General features: G+C 40.6%; 1 protein-coding gene across 2 annotated transcripts; it reads right to left on the bottom strand.

The window, feature by feature from the left end:
* Nucleotides 1–752: 752 nt before the first annotated feature.
* LOC114769882 (sodium/hydrogen exchanger 3-like) lies at nt 753–12578 on the bottom strand. Of its 2 annotated transcripts, none has more exons than XM_028963203.1 (16): nt 12188–12578; nt 7932–8234; nt 7599–7759; nt 6215–6293; nt 5956–6133; nt 5649–5869; nt 5235–5437; nt 4630–4719; nt 4353–4423; nt 4135–4264; nt 3748–3902; nt 3165–3288; nt 2755–2928; nt 2619–2673; nt 2429–2503; nt 753–1942 (listed from the first exon to the last, which is right to left on the bottom strand). In XM_028963203.1, exons 1-16 carry the CDS (start codon nt 12468–12470, stop codon nt 1677–1679), a joined length of 2568 nt encoding a protein of 855 aa, XP_028819036.1. In that variant the 5' UTR covers nt 12471–12578; the 3' UTR covers nt 753–1676. The 2 variants fall into 2 exon arrangements, with proteins under 2 accessions (XP_028819036.1, XP_028819037.1); XM_028963204.1 differs by lacking the exon at nt 12188–12578 and adding an exon at nt 9202–9642.
* Nucleotides 12579–20974: the final 8396 nt, after the last annotated feature.

Below are 20974 nucleotides of genomic sequence, written 5' to 3'. Positions count from 1 at the left end.
TGTAGTGTATAGTGTGTGTGTCTGTGTGAGCGAGACTTGAGATCTTTATATGCCAAGAACACCGTAATATACTCCTCCGAGGTGTCAGGGCCAAGCAGACCCGCTGGTTCGCTGGGGAGGTGGTCGCTTTAATGGCAAGAACGGTTCTGGGCACTGATCTACCAGCAGACTCCAGGATGACGGACAAAGGCGCGATGCCGACGGTACAGTTAGTCCTGGAGTCCAGGACCTGCACCTCACTGACTGTGGATCATTGCATCTTCAAACATACAAAAAAAAAAAAAGCAAAATGATGGTAAATATAGCTTTGGTTATTGCATAATATGCGCAGTTGCCAGCTTGGTCATGAAATTGTCCTTATAAAAGTTTGTGTTGGATTTTTTTTTTTTTTTTTTTAACACTTATCTGATTGGTCTCTCGTTGAGGCTTTTTATTCATTTGTCCTATTTAACTGTTATTTTAATTAAATATGTATAAGTATATTTGAATTAAATATGTATGTTGAGAATGTGCCTGTGGTTAAATGTTTCTTTCTTGGATGAGGAACGACGCTGACCTGTGGATTTAGGGGAGTTTTATGTTCATGTGCACTTATAGTAAGTCAAGGCGATTGGGGGGGGGGAAGCCATTATGGCCACAACACTGGTCACTCCAACTTTGATGTAATACTTGCCCAAATGAGTGTTCACTAAACAACTTTGGAATAAAAATTGGAATATGAAAATCCACACAAACACTACACCAACTTCTTGTTCATGAATAAATAGTCTATTTATTAATTTTATACATTTCTATTAAGAAATTAGACTACACCAAAAATAATCTCTCTTTAAAAATAAAATGTCTATTTAAAATATGATATACCAAAAAAGTATTACATTTAAATGCTTTTGATTTTGAGATGGGGTAGAAATCTCACAATAAAATTCACATAAATGGGTTTCTTCCTTTGTTTTGAGAGGTCTAAAAGTAAAAGCTATTAATATTGTTACAGAACAAGTAAAATAAAGTGCCCAAAAGTGATTTGCAGTAGCAACATTGCAGTTGCAGCAACGTTGTCTAATCAAAAACAACCAATCGTGGCCCTTGAGGGCATCTGACCCAAAGGTGTCCTTTGAAACACTCGATATAAATAATTACGCCACCCCTGATGAACTTGCAGTGGGGGGAAAACACTTAAATAAATATAAGCAGCCCTCTACACCAAGGTGCAATCAGTTGTCTGGATGGTGACCACTTTTAAATCCATTCCTATATATTGTCAAGCTTTGATCTAACTGCAGTATTTTGCCCTGTGATTTCAATGTGAATACTAATAATGAATAGAAGCCTAAGGATTAAACAGGCAGGAGGGAAAATACATTTCTGTACCATCCTCTACTGTGATAACGCTACTCTAAATACTCATGAGCCCCAATTCGTGACTTCTCATCTCTGGTTATGTACGATTCAACACACGATTTCTGTCATGATGAATAGTGTGAATTTTTTTTGTGTCACCCGCCCTGCCATGATCCAACAAGCTGGGTGTGATGAGATCTGTGCAGTGCATTCCCTATGAAAAATTGCCATCAAGTGCATCTCGCGTGCTATTTGAAATAAGCTGTTTTTGAATAAAGTCTTTTTTTTTAATTTTTTTTTTTATATATATAATGAAAATGAGACATAGTCTACATCTAAGTCTCATCTCTTCGGGAATTGCGATCCTCTGGGTTTTCCGGCGGCTTCACCACGTCAGCCATGATGAAAGAGTCAGTGGAACGGTTGCTGATCCGCAGTGGTGCCAGACGGCGGATGTTGCTGGGACTCCACGGCAGGCTGCGCTGGGCCCGCTGCGAGGGCGCCACCGAGCCATCCGTCTCGGCCTGGCTCAGCCATGGTGGGGTGCGCATTGTGGGAGGGGTGTCCATTTCTGGCATGAATGCCCGATTGACAATGCCAGCTGTAGTATAGAGAAATGCATGACTTTAGTGTTTGAAATGTAGGAACACAAATTCTGGAAAATTTCCTTGTTCTAATTATTTTCGGTCTAGTTAGAAACTCAGTGGTACTTTACACCACGACTCAAAGATGTAAATGGAAGTATTGAAATGTTAAAGGTGCATTGTGCATGATTTTTAGATTTGAGGATATGTAAAAGGAGTCTTTTTGTTAGCAGCAATATGTAGCCGACCCACCCTGTAATACTACCGCGCACATGAAGAGGTGATATTGAGACAAATCTGGCCTTCATTTCGACAGTAACGCTGCCCTGAGGGTGTAATCTAGCTCTGTGGTGAAATACTGCCGCCAGGTCGATGAAGAATACATTATTGTCATCAGTGCCGCCTATCTGCAGATTTTAGGTGGAAAAGATGTGTAACCGGAAGTCACATTGAACTTAAGTTCATGTTGCTTCCTGTCTTCGAATAGGCAACGTAGCGCTTACATCTGGTGGCATAAGGAGTTTGGTACGTCGCAGCTTCGCCACCAGAGGCACTGTTCCCATCGGAAAACTCGAAATCTGTGAACAGAAAAAAAAGCACACTATTTGCATAATGATAGCATTACGCATAATTCATTATCAACTTAAAAAGTGATCATTTTAGACTAAAAATGACAATGTTCATCTGCCTTACCTTCATCCCCATACGGATGTGCTTTGGACTTGTCCAAAGATTTTCCGTTTGACATCTGGAAGACATGAAGCACAGTTTAGGGGTTCAGTAAAGGCTGCTTCTAGGTAACGTCGAACCATCTAGAACAGCCTCTGACCTTTTGTTGTCTATCCTTCTGTGGGTGTTTGCTAATCTTCTTCGCTGGAGCGACTCCCATCTTGGCAGATTTAAAGGACTCGAGGCGACTCCTCATGGTTCGCTGGAAGATCTCCTGGACCTCATCCTCGCTCTGGTTGATGCTGAAGTGGCTTCTGCTGTACTTGTGTCTGTGCTGTGGGAGCAGACATGGGAAATAGTGAGTCTTTAAGAGAAAACAAATGGCTAGAAGACCTGCTGAGAATTTGGTACAGTTGCGTTTTAGTTTGGGTTTTTTTATTTCGTTTCGCAGATTAAAAGGCTCATCATTGTCTCGATCACTATAAATCCTCACCCCCCCCTAGACATGATCACCCGTTCACCATTTTTTAATGGTGTCATTTTGGTATAGTGATAGATGGGGGAACATACATGCTTCCGGCTCTTGTACAGGTGCTGCTGCAGAAGGTGGTGGACATTCACATCATTATTGTTCCTTAGGTTCTTCGTATCATTCTCATGGATCTCCAGGGAGACGGATGGGACACTCTCCCGTCTGTGGAAGAATTATATAAATGTCATCAGAAGGGGTATTCCCTGCCCATGAACCTTCTCATAAAGACTGTGTGTATAAACGCAATACATAATGATAATTGTAGAATAAGCAATGCAAGGCTCATTTGATTTTTAAAGAGTAGTGAAGTGATTGTCATTGTGATGCACAGCACAGCTCGCGGTGACACATCAAAATGTGTCCTCTGCTTTTAACCATCACCCTTGGTGAGCAGGGGGCAACCATGACAGGCGCCCGGGGAGCAGTGTGTGGGGACGGTGCTTTTGCTCAGTGGCACCTCAGTGGCACCTTGGCGTATCGGGATTCTAACCGGCAACCATCTGATTACGGGGCCGCTTCCTTAACCGCTAGGCTTTCTTTGCTCATGCCATCTCTGTGGCATGTGGAAAATTGCATAAAAATTTGTTTTAATTTCAGATTATCAATAGGAAATGTGCTTACGTGACAGACGACATGGAGACGTCAAGTCCATTGAAGTCTGTGTTGACCATAATGTCTGGCATTATGTCTGACATGTCTGTTCCAAACTTCTTCTTAAAGTCAACACTGGCCGCATCTTCTGAACGCATGAAGGCCAAAGAACCCCTGCGCTCACCCTGGTTACCAAGCAACACAAAATGAACATTACTGCTTAATGTAACTTTCCAAATCCTCTCATCAAAACATTGCATTCCATGGAATCATTGCACATCTGTGACTGAATAGCATATTTGGATTGGTGGAACACATTTTGTATTTGTATTTTGAATTATGAAGTAAATACATAGGCTTTTGGTGATTTGGGCAGGGGGTTTCGCTTAGTTAGCTACCTCCTTAGTCCCGTCTTACCTCACTGACATAGTTCACAGCATCTTCAAGGTTGAGCTGGTGGAAGACACCAAACAGGTAATCCTGGGACTTCCTGGCAGAAGGCTTCATCAAGTACCTGCAGATCCATTTCTGCTCAAAGCGGTTCCATCTGATCAGAATAACACACTCTTTAGTCCATTTCTGCTGCATACCTCTGAACTTACATCCTCTGGTCAAAAAATAAAAGGCACGCTCACCCCCTGATCCACCAGTTATCACCTATTCTTCCACAGATGTCTTCCACTGCACACAAAGTGTGCTCAAAAGTCTAGATAGAACAGAGAACATTAACAATGTAATGCTGATTCAAGCAATTATTGTGATCAGGCTCTATGCTCTATGTGTCCCATTCTGAGCCAATTTCAGTGAAATAACTTGAAATCATAATCTTGAAGTAACATATTTCTTACTTCTATAAGAAATATCTTGGCTAATTATGAATCGGATTTGTGTGCAATGTGGGTTAATATTTACCCTGTTGTTCAGCTTTTCAATAAGTTTGAGCTCTGACTGTGCTGACCTCTTCACTTTGAGCCACTTAACGAGTGGCTTCATGGTGACACCCTGTAAGCAGAAAAGATGATGATGAAGTACTGGCCGCAGCATTTTTTATTTTTTTTTGTAGTCCATGACAGACCTGTGGCTTCCATACTTCATACATTGTAATGACGGATTTTGTCTCACTTGGAACATAGCTCACCCCCCCAAATTCAGAATGCTTTTCATAATTTGTATATTTTAGACAGTAGCTCTCTGTACATCATTCATATGCCAAACATTTTTTCCTTGAGATTATTTTATAAAAACCGATGCAAACTGAACCTCTCATTCTAGTTGCACCTAGAAATATCGACAATAGTTACTTGACAAAAATGTCTTTCTATCAAAATGGCTAGCAATTCTCCCATGGTAATTTTTTATTAAGGTCCTGCTCATCCTGGAATGTAAGTTAAGTAAGGTACGTAAGGAGGGCTGAATTCAGGGTAAAAAAGTGACATTTCATCATCAAATCAAAAGCCTTGCTGGATGTTTTAGTATGTTTGTTGAGCAGATGAGGTCTACTGCAAGGTTTGACTGACCTGAAGGACCACAGTGAAGTAGATCACTAAGAAAGTTGTGCAGAGCATGAGATTCTTTTCCTTAATTTTGACAGGGTCCAGCACAGTAGCCAGGGCGTACGCCACCCCGCCTCGAAGGCCGCCGTAGCTCATGATCACCTGTTCGATGGTCTCGACTGGGACCAGCCTGGTCTTGTTTAAAAACCATGTAAGGAAAAACACCCCTGTTGGTCAAATCAGCACAGTCGTCAGCACAGGTTCAGTTGCACAAATCTCATCATAAAACAAATAAATAATCGTGGATCGACTGCATGATTATTGGCTAAATGCAAAGAAATAAAAAGTTGTGCATATTTCTGTATCCTTTTACATTATGGATAATAATGGATCGTATGTAAGATTAACGTCATAGAAGGTGGTGTACCTCTAACTCACCCATAATTCTGTAGACGAACACAAATAGGAGTGTGAGAAGGATGAAGCCTGTGTTCCACACCCATATGGCGGGATCAATGGCTGAAATGCCCAGGAAAACAAAAATCATGGTCTCCGAGCCGTTGGCAAACACCTTCATGGCATAGCGCACGGTGTTCACGGACCTCTCGTCCATGTTGACGTTGATGTACTTCTGTGAGCAAACGCCGCAGAACGTGATGCTAGAACAGAGTAACACAAAAGGCTGAACGAAATTCTCTTTGCAAAAATCACATTGGATATATGCGGAAATATGTTGTGCTCTTACGCCATGATGGCTGAGAGGGATAGCATCTCGGCAGTGAGGTAGGACAAGTAGGATATAACAAAGATGAAGCCCGCTTCAATAATCTGAATGTTCTTGGTGCATCTGGTCAGCAGGCAAAGTATGATTGCAAAGATCACCCCAACAAGAGCTCCACCAAATGCCACCACGAAGAACGAAACTAGGAAAACATTCAAAAGACTGATGAAGTTTTTGCATAAACAGCAGGACTAATATAAACAGAAAAAAAAAACATATTTACTTATGCCTTTGATGATTTCTGCAGCATTGATCTTGGCAGCTCCCAGGGACACGAAAGCATCACACACATTGTACAACACCTGAGAAATCGTAAATCATTTTTATCATCAAAACCAAAATAAAGAGGGCAGTAAATGGATATAAACATTTTACACATAAACAAATCTGCTAGTACAAGAGGCTTGTTGAATAAGTGTGCACACCCTTGTTAAGCGAAGTGAAAAGTTGTCACATGTGACCCCACCGCATGCTGTGAAAAGTCGCGCCTGGGGAGCAGTGTGTGATAAGATAAGATATGATGATCCTTTATTAGTCCCACAAGTGGGAAATTTACATCGTCACGGCAGGGAGTGGACAGTACAACATAGGAGCATCGAAAAAAACAATAGACGCTATGTCGACTGTATATAATATAAGATTCACTCTACTAGTAAATAAATAAATAATTTTTGAAAAGAAAAAAAAATCATTTAATGCGAGTTGTAGAAAAAAAAAATTGTCAGTATATACATAAAAGGTATATTTGTGAGATTTTACATATTTACATTGAGTAAATATACATAATATACATTGCACTTAAGAGAAAGATGGGGGCGGTGCTTTGCTCAGTGAAAGTGAAGTGATTGTCACACGTGATACACAGCAGCACAGCACACAGTGCACACAGTGAAATTTGTCCTCTGCATTTAACCCATCACCCTGAGTGAGCAGTGGGCAGCCATGACAGGCGCCCGGGGAGCAGTGTGTGGGGACGGTGCTTTTGCTCAGTGGCACCTCAGTGGTGCCTTGGCGGATCGGGATTCGAACCGGCAACCTTCTGATTACGGGGCCACTTCCTTAACCGCTAGGCCACCACTGCCCCGTGGCACCTCAGTGGCCACCTTCCAATTACGGGTCCGCTTCGTTCCCCGCTAGGGCGCCACTGCACCAAAGTAATACTTTGTGGAAGCACCTTACAGCATTCAGTCTTTTTGGGGTGCACACCTGCTAACAATCAAAGAGACTCTGATGAACCCCTATATAAAGTTCAGCTGCACTAGTAGGGATTTTCCTGACATTTGCTCAGTTGCTGCCACAGCAAAAGCCATGGTTCACAAAGTGCTTACAAAGCATCAAAGGGATCTCATCACTGAAAGATATCAGTCAGGTGAAGGGTGCAAAAAAAAAAAATATCCACAGCATTGAACATACCGTGGAACTCATTAAAGACAGATAAAAAAAGTAGTAGTTTGCGGATGTGCACACCTCTGCAACTAGCTTAGTTTTGAGCTGTACAGGTCGGATTATAATAAATACACATTTCATTCTATAAAGGCAATTTGTACATTTAGATTTTGCGACCTTATAGCGAATTGAGCTGAAGGAAGAAGATAATTAACACTGACCACAGTGACGCCATCATTGAGCAGCGATTCTCCAAACACCAAGATGAAGAGGACCTCATTAACATGCACCTCCTCAAACACAGCGATCACTGCCACTGGATCGACAGCAGAAAGCAGACTGCCAAAGAGCAGGAACTGCAAGAATCCAATCTCAAGGTGACCTGCAGAAAGAAAGGCCTTAAAATGCAAACGTTCACAGTAGTTTGGGGATGTTAGGAACTTTCAGCACTGCTACAGTACTAGATCATGACATGATATCGTATGTTGGATTGCTATGTATATGAATATAGTTCAGGGGTCACATGAGTGTGGATGGAGCAATGTGCCCCTTACCCATGGCACCCCCCTCGTAGCACCCCCACAAGGAGATGCCCACGGCGCCAGCGTTCCAGCAGGTCCCAATGACGGCATAGACCAAGATAGCACCCATGTTGCTGAAGAAGAGCTTGTTAGGCATACAATAGCCTGCGTCCAAAATGATCTGAGGGAGGAGGTAATAGAAGAAGGTTGTGGGCTGCAGGGCGAACGTCGCCTTTTTGTCAGCCCCCCAGACGATGCCTCCGAGGACAAAGCCGATGAGGATGAGGAGGCCACTCTCTGGGAATATGTTGGTCACGCGATGGTTCAGCTCAAACACTGGAGGACAGAGAGAAAAACCATGTCAAGTCTTGCCTCCTCCAGCACCTCAATTACAACACTGACAGTTTTGGGGGTGAAATATGCAAGTGATGGGAATGCAAAATAGTTATATCTCACCATGTTGTTACAAGTTGCTGATCTTATTATATTTCTCTTTATTGTTAACTTCTGTTAAGATTCTGAACATGATGAAATTAAATTCTTCTGACTCCCAATCATTTTCAAGCTAATTTTGCAACACACATGGGAAGCAGAGGGTGCCTCACGGGCAGTAGTCTCTTTAAAAAGTGACTGACCGTGTTAAAAATTAAATTCATTAAGCTGTGACGTCATGGGTACATTCTAGTCTTCCTAGTACATTCTAGAAAATCACAGACAATTTATCAGGTTCTGCACCCCATCCTTTAACTTTTAAATCTTTTGTTTTTTGTTTGGCATTACATTAATATATATTAGGCAGTTATGAAAAAAAACATCACTATTGAACACCTAAAGTGAGCTCATAAATTAGTTAATGTTCTTAAGAAATGTACATAATATATGTCCACATTGAAACTGGCATGAAATACGGCAGAGAAAACTCAAGCTTTCGTTTCATACCTCACAATTTGTCTGTGAAATGCACCATAGGAACGGTATGTATCTTTGATAGCCCCAGTGTGGGGCATTTTGTCAGCATTTGATTATTTTTTTATTAATGGATAATGACGATATTCATGAAGTGTTTAATGAAGATAGCAAGTGGTTTACATGACTGTGCAATTTCCCTTCAGTGTTTATCATTCATGCACAAGCTGACTCGCACGTCCACGTGTTAGGAGTCTCTCGATTTTATCTTAACAAATAGTTTGTCCTTATGAATTCATGGCAAAAGAGGTACTGAAAATGTTAAAGTTGCAAGAGTCACAAATCTTTGAGGACCCAGATTCAATTTACAGAGCTTTATTTTGATGCCAGTACCTACCCATTTTTGCTAAACATCCCACAATTATCCACACGGACACAAGGAAAGGCGTCTGCACATGGTTCCACCTAAAAGTCACTATCGGGAGACCTGAATTGTTCTGCTCCTGACCCTCAGTGTTTTGAGAGCTGCTGTTGGAGACCCCCCAGATGTCTTCTTCACCCGCCGCGGCATCACAGACGGGCACTACCGCACAGAGCAGGAAAAGGCATGTGGCGAATGGCATTAATACAAGTCCTCTTCTCCAGCAGCCGAAGCTGGACTCCATAGCCCAGCTGTGAAAGAGGAGCCCAAATTCAGAAGAACATCAAGGGTTGGGCAGCAGACTCACTGAGGACCTCTTCTCTTCATCTCCGGCGTTTCTTAGATCTCTTGGAAGCTCCTTTTCTTCCAGTTTTACTTTCACTACCTCGTTCCCTCCGGTCAAACTCTGGGCAGCGGTGCAAGAAGCACAGAGGTGTCCAGAAACTCATGCTCAGTCTTTTATGTGTCCCCGGCCAAGGGGGAGGAACAGTCGTCCATGAATAATCTCCCATTTTTTAGCGAAATTACTTAATAAAATTTTCCTCTAGTCAGTCATTACAGGCTGTGAGCCAGAGGTGTTGTGCTTAGTGTTTTTTTTTTTTTACATTTGTTCAGTGCAAAGCCTCAGTGTGGTGGGTACAGAGTGTCTAGCATACAACCTTGATCTTTTTTTCCTACTTATTCTGGCGACACCAACCAAATTATCTGTCTGTACTGTATTTTTGAAAAAAATGAAAAAAAAATTATAATAATACTGTAATAAGAAGAAGTGGGATACGTAGTTTAACCTTGATTATACAATTTGAAATGGGTACAAAAGCTTTCAAAAGTTATGCATATGTGAGAAGTTTACACTCTGTCTCACGCTTCTTTAATGATTGACGTGTTCATTTCGTAACGCCAGTTAAAGGTTTCCGGTCTTAAACGAGTGAAAGATTGATATGCGCTTAATCGTTCACCATTTCGTCTTTTCCCATGGAAATATCCAAAATAATTTTTCATTTCATTTGTTTTTCAGTATCCTGTAGTAAGATACTGATATGTCAATCATGTATTAGGGTATAGATATGAATGAAAAACAAACGTCTGTGACAGTTTATGTGGGTTAACCACACCTGAGAAGAAGCATATTTTCTTACTTTCAAGAATGGAAGCCTAGAAAGGGATAACTATGCAGGCAAAATGATGAGTAAGAAAGTATAGTTTTGCTGTGTGACGCAAATTATAAGGTTGAGTCAGCACGTTCACTATCTCCATCAGGACATAAAGCACTTTTTATGCTCTTTCAGGGATGGATATTTTGCAGATATTCGCAGTTATTCGCATGCCGGTGTATTAGGCACTAGTACATGTGTACCATAAATACAGCGCAGTTAATTATTTGAAAAGGAGCAGTATATTAATTATACAACTGTCAATGCTTTTTAGCTTTCTAAACATGATATTGCTCCTCAAGGCGAAATAATGATATATGATTATTATGACATAAAAATTACGGCTTGGCATGCAGCACAATAGATGCGTTTAAAGGGTTTACATACATTTATATGTTGGGCTACAACAGGTAAAGTTGACACAGATATTCACTTTTTAATATTAATTTTAAATTCTCCCTCACGGAAAGGGAACACATTTGTCGCACGGAGGAGTGACCGCACTTCTGTGTTTGCGAGTGCATGAAAACAATACAGGACTGTGCAGAAGAAACGTAATAAGTGTCTCATGTGTTAGCGGGTACATGACGACTTTTATTACTGACAATTACAGGCATAATATCTTAATGTGTGGAGAGGCATGGGAATGAGTGAAATAAGTAAAACTCATGCATGAATAGCAAGTGAGATCATTCAGTGCAAACTGACTCCTTAATCAATATCGGTATTTATTACACATAACTGTACATGTACATGTTTCAAACGCTTAAAATGCTACTCCATAACCCGGCGCAGAACAGAGGTCAGGGAAGGTGAGGCACTTCCAGAAAAGTGACTACGAGTAACTGATGCGCTGTCTATGAAATAAAAAGCAAGGTGTTCGTTCTATTCATTCCCCTTCTATTGTGAATATAAATGTTAAATCATTGTGTGGGAATCTGTCTGTAACATAGTAAACAATGGTGGATATAGACAGATTTATTACACCCAAAAAAATGTGATTGAGGCACAAAAGAGAGATTGCTTCTCTCAAATTACAGGCTTTGAATAAAGACAGATGGGTGTGTATGTGAGGGACTGAAGTCTAGGAAAGTGGGAAAAAGGGAGTGTTCTTTGTGTCAGCATATTGCTTGCTATGATGGATTTCAGTGTTTCATTATGAAAAACCACAGAAAAGTACATAAAACCTTAGATTTGGGTCATGAAACGTTTCATGGATTTCAGGGATTAGCAATCCGTTGTCACTTTGATGCTGAAGTTGGTGGATTTACATACTTAAATTTCCAGAAATAGTGGGATATTTCAGTTCTGGGTGTTCCACAAATATCAGGTCACTATAGAAATAGAATTCCCACAGAATTCACTACTTCCTATTGCTATTGCTATCCATGGCACAAATAGATTTAAGATTATTTGGAAAACTGGTATGATAAATTTTATCTAATTTAATTCACAGTGGACAGTGTGACATCCTATCAAATGTGTGCTATTTCTATATACACATTTATACAAATTTAGACCTGTTGTTGAAACTCCCTTTGACCTCATTTTTTCTGTCTGACCTCATTTAATGTAATATAGGTCAATATTTTTGCTGATATCAAGTTGTCAGGACTCTCATGTAACATCCGTGGATGTACACCTTGTATTCATCTAATTCTAAAATGTTCCTCCAAAAATTGTAGTTAACTCCAAGCACATAGGTAAATTCAAGGTGATGAATACACAGATCTAGGAAATGCCTACGGGTGAGATCACTGGGCATGCAGAGAGTCCCTGTTCCCCTTTAAAAAAGATAAAAGGCTTACCAAGCTTGCAGAGCCAGCATACCAGGACCCACAGGGCCACCAAGTAAGGAGCTTCAACATGGTGCCACTTCCAGGTTACTATGGGCAAGGTGTCGATGGTTGCTGGTGCATGCTCAGTCTGGTTCCCTTGTTTGTTTAGACTGGTTTCTGCAGTTGCATTATCTGCGTCCCTCAGTTCCACATTCAGGTCTTCATCCCATTGCAAAGCGCTGCTAGAATAAGGCCAGCAGAAAAGCAGGAGTGCTGTCAGAAGCAAGCACTCTGGCCTTCTGAGGACTGCCATAAAGGCTGGAGCAGCCCTATGTCAAGACAGGATCTGAGTTGTCTCTGGTCCCTCTCTGTCCCTTTCTTTTCCGTCTCTTGTCTGATGGGTGGTATAGAGGTGAATGCCCACACCTCCTCTTACTCAGTATTGGTCCTCTAGCCTCTGCCCCTTGTGTGGCTAAGGGACAGAGTAGGACGTCCCTCTGCTTCTCAGCTGGGCAGACCTGTTTGATCAGTTCTTTAGTGATGGGCATGAGAGAACTTCTTGCACCGTTCACAGATATCCCATCACAGGACCATTGTAAAATGACAATTGGGATTTGTTTTGTCATTGTATGATCAAAACCTAATCCAGGTTTTATATATTTCAAATGGAAATTTGATGCACTCCAAAAAAAAGTCTAGTACAAAATTACATAATGTCTCCTCCCTTGGACCGACACAGAGAAAGACAACGAATAGATTAGTGATGACCAGCTCTAAAGATCTAAACATCTGAAACCTTGCATTCATGGATTTGAAACATCAAGCCTTTTTAAATAACTCTACAGTCCTGGCCAAAAGTTTTGAGAATGACACAAATACCGGTTTTCACAACATTTGCTGCTTCAGTGTTTTTAGACCTTTTTGTCAGTTGTTTCTGTGGTGTATTGAAGTACATTTACAACCATTTTATACGTTTCAATGGCTTTTATTGATATTTACAATTTCAATTACAAGGAGTGAGTATTTGCATTTTCTTTTCAAGACCTCTGCATTTCCCCCTGGCATGCTGTCAATCAACTTCTGGACCAATTCCGGACTCATGGCAACTCATTCTTTCATAATCAGTGCTTGGAGTTTGTCAAAATTTGTGGGTTTTTGTTTGTCCACCCGCCTCTTGAGAATTGACCACAAATTCTCAATTGGATTAAGTTCTGGGGCGTTTCCTGACCTTTGACTCCAAATTTCAGTGTTTTGTTCCCTGAGCCACTCGGTTCTCACTTTGGCCTTATGTGAAAGTGAAGTGATTGTCACACGTGATACACAGCAGCACAGCACACAGTGCACACAGTGACATTTGTCCTCTGCATTTAACCCATCACCCTGAGTGAGCAGTGGGCAGCCATGACAGGTGCCCGGGGAGCAGTGTGTGGGGACGGTGCTTTGCTCAGTGGCACCTCAGTGGTACCTTGGCAGGTCGGGATTCGAAACAGAAACCTTCTGATTACGGGGCCGCTTCCTTAACCACTAGGCCACCACTAGGCCATCGTGCCACATGGCACAATGCTCCATCATGCTGGAAAAGGCCTTGTTCTTCACCAAACTGTTCTTGGATGGTTGGGAGAAGTTGCTGTTGGAGAATGTTTTGGTATCGTTCTTTATTCATGGCTGTATTTTGGGGCAAAATTGTGAGTGAGCCCTCTCTCTTGGATGAGAAGCAGCCCCTCACATGAATGGTCTCAGGATGCTTTACTGTTGACACAAGACAGAATATTAGTCTGTCTTTTATGTTTTTCTTGGAGAAAGTTCTTTGCCTCCGTTCTTGACACCAGGTCATCCTCCAAAAGTCTTGGCCTCACTGTGCTGCAGATGTACTCACACCTGTCTGCTGGCATTCCTGAGCAAGCTCTGCACTGGTGGCACCCCGATCCCGCAGCTTCATCAGATGTAGGAGACGGTCCTGGCACTTGCTGGACTTTCTTGAAGCCTTCTTCACAACACTTGAACCTCTCTCCTTAAAGTTTTTGATGATCTGACAGAATAATCTCAGAATAATCAGCCTTGTGCTCCTCAACACTCTCACTTGTGTTAATGAGAGGATCACTGAAATGATCTCAGCAGGTCCTTTTGTGGCAGGACTGAAATGCAGTGGAAATGTTTTTTTTGGGATTAAGTTTTCATGGCAAAGAGGGACTTTGCAATTCATCTGATCGCTCTTCAGTGAAGAGTGGAGTGAAGTATATGCAGTATACTCATGGACTATATGCAAATTGCTATAATTAAAATGGAAAAAACAAACTTCCGGAAGGTTTATGTTGAACACTTTCTTATCATTTACTCATGATAATGAACAGTAAACAAAGCGGTCATGAATGTAAAAACAGGCAATTATGTTTCTTGCATTGGATTCTTCAATATGGCCTTCATCTTAGTCTTTTTACTGATAATGTACATACATTAATTGTCACACCCAGAATATATTATGCTAAAAAACATGCAGTTTTGGAATGTACAATACACATATTACTAACTAGCAAAGGACAAAGAGAATGAATATTAGCTAATTACTTTCCATTTTTCTGAATTTTTCACAATTTTGTCTATTCCATGATGCCACTGTGAAAACCAGTATTTGTGTCATTCTCAAAACTTTTGGCCATGATTGTACACAGCTACAAGTCTAAGGCAATTAACGGACTATTGGGGACATGCATAGGCACCAGCATAGCTCCCAGTTTGCACAGCAATATTGTTGACAGTTGGAACACCGCATAATAGCACCCTGTTTTGTACACTGAACTTCTCTGTCCTCTGGCACTGAATGCATGACAGAAGGGACATAGCGGAGGTTATGGGTTGTTGTCATAGCACATTGTTAGATATGGCAATGTATGACTGAACAGGAACCAGTAACCAGAATGTTCTGATGAATCATGGTGATCAAGAACTGAAGAACAGCTATGTCATGCTCAGTCATAAACACTTGCAAGATGTTCTGATTGTTAACTATGATATCTATTGACATTTACATTTATGGCATTAAGCAGACACCCTTATTCAGAGTGACTTACAATCATTAGCTACAGGGACAGTCCCCCTGGAGACACTCAAGGTTAATTGTCTTGCTCAGGGACACTAGTGGTCTTCTGATTCATAGGCGAGTGTCTTACCCACCCATTAGGCCACTACTACCCCATGGACGAGCATGAGATGTGTCAATACCCAAAGTCAAAAGCTCAAACTTATAATAACCAGTCTAAAGATTGGACGCACAGACTCATTTATGGGTCTTACAATTTTTTACATTATATAATGTAATAGTATAATATAACTATGAAATAACACATGTGAGGTTATGTAATAAACCAAAAAAAGTAAACAAGTTAAGAAGTTGAAGTTGAAGAAGTCTGTCCAAATAAGGGAGATTTTACTGTAACGGCAGCATTTCACACCAACCACCAGCATTTCTACCAACCACCTTCTGACAACAGAGATGGTTTCCAACAGTCCAGAAGGTTTATGCTGAACACTTGTGGTCAAAGCGGAACAAAGCGGTCATGAATGTAAAAAGAGGCAAACGTGTTCCTTGCATTGGATTCTTCAAAATGGCCTCCATCTTAGTCTTTTTCTGGTAGTGTACGTAACATTAATTGTCACACCCAGAATATATTATATAAAAAAACAAGCAGTTCTGGAATGTACAATACACATATTACTAACTAGCAAATAAACTAGAATAAACATTAGCTAATTACTTTTTTGTGCCTGTTCCAGCAGTGGCATCCATGATTTATGTTGCAACCTCAAGTCCTCAGCATTGATAGGGTGCAATATTAACTTCCTGCAGATGAGATAGTAGACAGTCTCTCGCCTGCTGCCAGATACTGTAAATATGTGTATGTCTGAAAGCCAAAGCCGGTTTACTTTCAACCCAAACGCAAAGATATTTAAAGACTAAAAGAAACAGTGGCATCTATCTCTTGCAGTGCTGTTCTCAGTTCCCTTGTATGTGGCTTCCCTCGTCAAAATCCAAAAACTCATCACTTCCAGTTAAACATAACATCACTGCAAGTGAACAGAATTGTGCGGCTGGAAATTTTGAACTTATAGCTTTCATTTCCTTTCATTTAATGTGAATGCTAATGTACATGAGATGACATGGCAAAAGGGTTTAGAGGGTTAAATACTAGTTGTTACCTACCTCAAAATGCAGACCCAACAGGTTTGGAGGCCTTGTTCTATTTTAATAGTTTTCATTCATATATACCAATAATTGTTAATGCTGTAAAGTTTATTTCTTACATATTAAGATACGTCAGTTGCTGAATTGAATGGCTAACATTATATATGATGGTTTAATAGTCTGATGGGGACTTTCTTTAAGTAGAGATGCATTAAAACATTTTAAAACATGAGGGGGTCAGTTTCTCATTGATAGATTAATCTCCTTTTTCAATGGAGAATTTTAGTCTGGGACTAAGATTAATCCATGAACTGGAAACTGGTTTATATATTAAAAAAAAAAACTATTTGGATGTAGTACAGCTCACTTTTGCATTCCTCAGATGCATACAGAAAAGTATCTTCTGAATGAGTTGCAGAAATAAAGATCCTACTGTTTCCCAGGGGTGTGAATTATGACAGACGCTGGACCTAGATCAGTTTCCAGGTACCTCTTCAAATGCATTCTGTACTCAATTTACCTTAAGCAATTAGAAAATTGTATGTTTGCATATTAAATATGTTATGCATATTAAAAAAGAAATGTGCTCAAATTATAAATCAGATTTCCAGACCACGAGAAAGCAGGAGTTCTGCCGCTCTTGGGACAAGGAAGTACCTTTGCGCAGGTAGTGAAAGAAGATGTTGTCTATGCGAACATTTAAATGATGTTGAAGCTGAACACAAGTTCAGTGTATCGTAAATAAAACGTGCTCTCACATGGGACAGGGTCATGTCCTTCCTGTCCCTTCCCCGATCCGGTCCCACCTCTCACACCATCATACACTAAACTAATGCTTTATTGACCTGAATGCCTCCTACAATGACTAACTGATCTGATATGTTTTAGCATCTACACAAAAAAATCTGTAATGGCATCATGTTGCGTCGGACATTTAAATAATAATCAGACATTTAAAAAATGTTAGTAGGACCGATAAAACATCTAGATTTTTCCTTTTTAAAAAACTGTGAATTAAATACCTTCCTATGTTAATGATCCCGTCACACCTCCAGCCCCCCAGCTCACTCCCAATCTCCAAGTTTCTCACCTCCCCCCCTCAACTACTGATCAACAGCAGCATAAAGGACGCTGATGGGCCCAGACCAGCGCGGATCCTCATGACTCTTGCCTCTCACTTACATGCATTACGAGTAAACTGCTTTGCTGTCATTACTTGTGACCTGTTTGTGTAAGTAATCTGTCTAAAAGCACTGTAATTAAAACTTTTATTTTACAAAGATCTTTTTTTGTTCTTGGTCCCAGTCTTCTTCTTCTTCTAACACATCAAATCGTCAAGCTATACTGTAGTACTTTATGACACTGTACACACAACTTCTTCTATTCCATACATATTCAGGGCAGCGGTGGCCTGGCGGGTAAGGAAAGGGATCTATACTGCTCAGACATGGTACCACAACAAAGGTAGAAATCACTTCAATATCAGCAAAATTTAATTCTGTTAAGACTTTTGAATGCACCAAATCCACAAGTATCCACAAGTAAGATTAATTATTGTAGCTGTGCTGTCATCGTTCAGCAAACTAATTCGAGAAGGTCAGTGGTCCTCTTGCCTTCCAGATTAAAATGTGCGCACAATGTTCTGGACAAGGCAGAAAATCTAATGCAATCATAACTATTGATTGTCATGTATTGTGACATTATTTCAGGATGACAATAACAGAGACTGACAGAATGGTTGACTGAAAACAGCCAGACTGAACACAGAACTGAATGGCATTGCGTTGTATAGTTTGTATAAAGAAGTGGACACCTTAGCTCTTTTTATAAGAAACTCATATGAGAAACTCATTTTCTCAGATAGTGTGAGAGCTTAATGAAAACCACTAATTCCATTAATAATTTTGTGTATGGCATCTGACAACATGCCAGTTGACCTAGACAAAGTTCTAAAAGAAAGAACATCTGACGTCAAGAAAATCCGATCTGAATGTGCCACAGATGTATTGAATGGCTTGTTTTGTGGAATTGAATGGCACCGAATTCACAGAAAATAGCAATGTATTCCGCAACAAAGCAGGTTCTTGGAAATCCGCCAGAATATTCGTTTCCAGCCTCTGTAAATGCGTGATGTAGGTACTGTAGCCATAAATCATAAGCGGCACCTGCATATGGCGCTTTGTTGGATTTATTCTTATGTATATATTTGTTTAATTTTATGTACACTTTATTAATCCAGAAGGAAATTGCTTCTCTGCTTCTAACCATCACCCCTTGGTGAGCAGTGGACAGCCATTACGGGCGCCAGGGGAGCAGCATGTGGGGACGGTACTCTGCTCAGTGGCACCTCGGCGGATCGGGATTCAAACCAGCAACCTTCTGATTACGGGACCGTTACCTTAAGCCCTAGACCGCCACTGCCCCTAAATAATTGTCTTCATATTTTTTTTATCTTCATATTTTAACTGGTTCCAAGCACTGTGACCATAAGCGGTAATGTCGCATTTCATAAAATAATCCATTTAGGGTTGCTAAAAATCTTTTATGAATATTCATTGGCCCATAATAGTCAGCCATTGATAGAAATACAATACCCTGTTTAGGAGGTATGTTTTTTTTTTTTTTTTTTTTAAATCCCGGGGCTTTAAAGTAATACCTCAGCTTACCTGTTCAGGATAGCCTTCTCCAATGCCACTAAAGTCTAGTGCCTGAACCCAATCGTAAATATGATCTACTCAGACGTTAGGATGAAACTGCATACAACCAGATTTGTTTACTGTCATTTGGTTATGAATGCTGCTGTGGTTTTTGCCATCTGCTGTCATTTGATTTTGCCAAAAGAGTTTTGCAGTTTGCCCAGAAACTGAAAGTGCTCATTTTTTGCCCAGAAAGAAAAACACATGGTTGGAACATTGCACCTAAAGAGCATGACATAACAAAAGAGGTGCAGAGGAGAATGAAGGAAAAAAAACATCAGGTTCATTGAAATATCAGACTGTGGCATTTAAATCTAAGCGCTTCTATTGTTCTCCAAAAGAATAACCTCCCTTAGGATGTGAAGTGGGTCAGCTGTAGAGAATGGAGGGTAGAATTCACCACGTTGGCCAAGAAAGCATCTGTCATAGACAGAAAAGGTGAGCGAGTTCATGGCAGCAAGCATTGCCTTACCCCAATAACAGCAGTTTTTAGTTTTGAAGAGACTGGACCATCAGATACGTTCATCTTAAACGTATTGAAGGGCAGCAGGCTCTGTATGACATGTGGATCAGTGTATGGGGCATAGCTGTACAGGGTGGGCCATTTATATGGATACACCTTAATAAAATGGGAATGGTTGGTGACATTGAACACATTTTATAAGTGGTCAGAAACTTGTAAATAACTCATGAAAGAATAAAGTTACGTTAAAACCACCATTGTTTTTCTTGTGAAAATACCAATAAATTTGATGTGTCACATGACCCTCTTCCTATTGAAAAAACAAAAGTTGGATCCAATGGCCGACTTTAAAATGGCCACTATGGTCACCACCCATCTTGAAAATTTTGCCCCCTCACATATACTAATGTGCCACAAACAGGACGTTAATATCACCAACCATTCCCATTTTATTAAGGTGTATCCATATAAATGGTCCACCCTGTAGATTCTTAAACAGCAAACACTAGCAGATGTGTTCAGTCATATCCAGAGGTTTCCAGGATTTGTGGTGAAGAAATCTTTGCAAACATTAATGACATACATTAATTAATGAAGTAGAGGGAAAAACATGAGGGTTGGGTGGAATGGATATGTTGGAAACATTTACAGCATTTATCAGACACCTTATCCAGAGCAACTTAAAATCAGTAGTTACAGGGACAGTCCCACCCTGGAGACACTAAGGGTTAAGTGTCTTGCTCAGGGACACAATGGTAGTAAGTGGGATTTGAACCTGGGTCTTCTGGTTCATAGGCAAGTGTGTTACCCACTAGACTAGACTACCATCACCATACATACTTGCCCTTTGCAGATAATATTAGACTCCCTGGGCAACGTAGAGATCTTGGCTACATGGGCAAGCCTGTGGTCACAGGTCTCTGCATGAATACCTTTTGATCGTGTATTGTCACATTTCCCAGTTCCGTTCCTGCAGGATTCCCAACACTGGTTTTTAAACCGTGGTGCTCAGTAGTACTGAATACTAGTGGTACTTGAGTAGAAGTTATTGTTAATAAAAAAATTACATTACATTTATGGCATTTAGTAAACACTAGGGGTGTTAAAAAAAACATTGATAGAGCAATATATTGCGATGTTTTACATGGTGATATTGTATCAATACATGGACTTCAAATATCGATATTTTTGTATACAAGTTTATTCCACTGGGTGGTGCCGTCGAGCGTTTTCTTTAGTGAGATGAGAAGCAGAGTACAACCTCCACTCCTGTAGATGGCGCTGTACAGCTGGGTACTTTTAATTATTGCCTGGCAAAACCCCCCAAAACATGACAGATCGATCACAGCATCTTGTATGTCAAATCCGTTTTTAACATTTTCAGTGAACCGTAGAATATCGCGATGTGTACAATATATCGTGATATAATCGTATCGTGACCCGCGTCAATACACACCCCTGGTAGACGCCCTTATCCA

This window comes from Denticeps clupeoides, chromosome 20, assembly GCF_900700375.1.
Source record: "Denticeps clupeoides chromosome 20, fDenClu1.1, whole genome shotgun sequence".
Lineage (NCBI taxonomy): Eukaryota > Metazoa > Chordata > Actinopteri > Clupeiformes > Denticipitidae > Denticeps > Denticeps clupeoides.
This window is presented reverse-complemented; position numbering and strand designations above follow the sequence as displayed.

Coding starts and splice junctions, on each gene's coding strand:
- LOC114769882 (XM_028963203.1), bottom strand. CDS start 12,470: ATGGCAGTCCTCAGAAGGCCAGAGTGCTTGCTTCTGACAGCACTCCTG. Junction 6,294..7,598: donor TCAATGATGGCGTCACTGTG/GTCAGTGTTAAT, acceptor ACGATTTCTCAG/GTGTTGTACAATGTGTGTGA. Junction 2,504..2,618: donor ACATCCGTATGGGGATGAAG/GTAAGGCAGATG, acceptor TTCTGTTCACAG/ATTTCGAGTTTTCCGATGGG.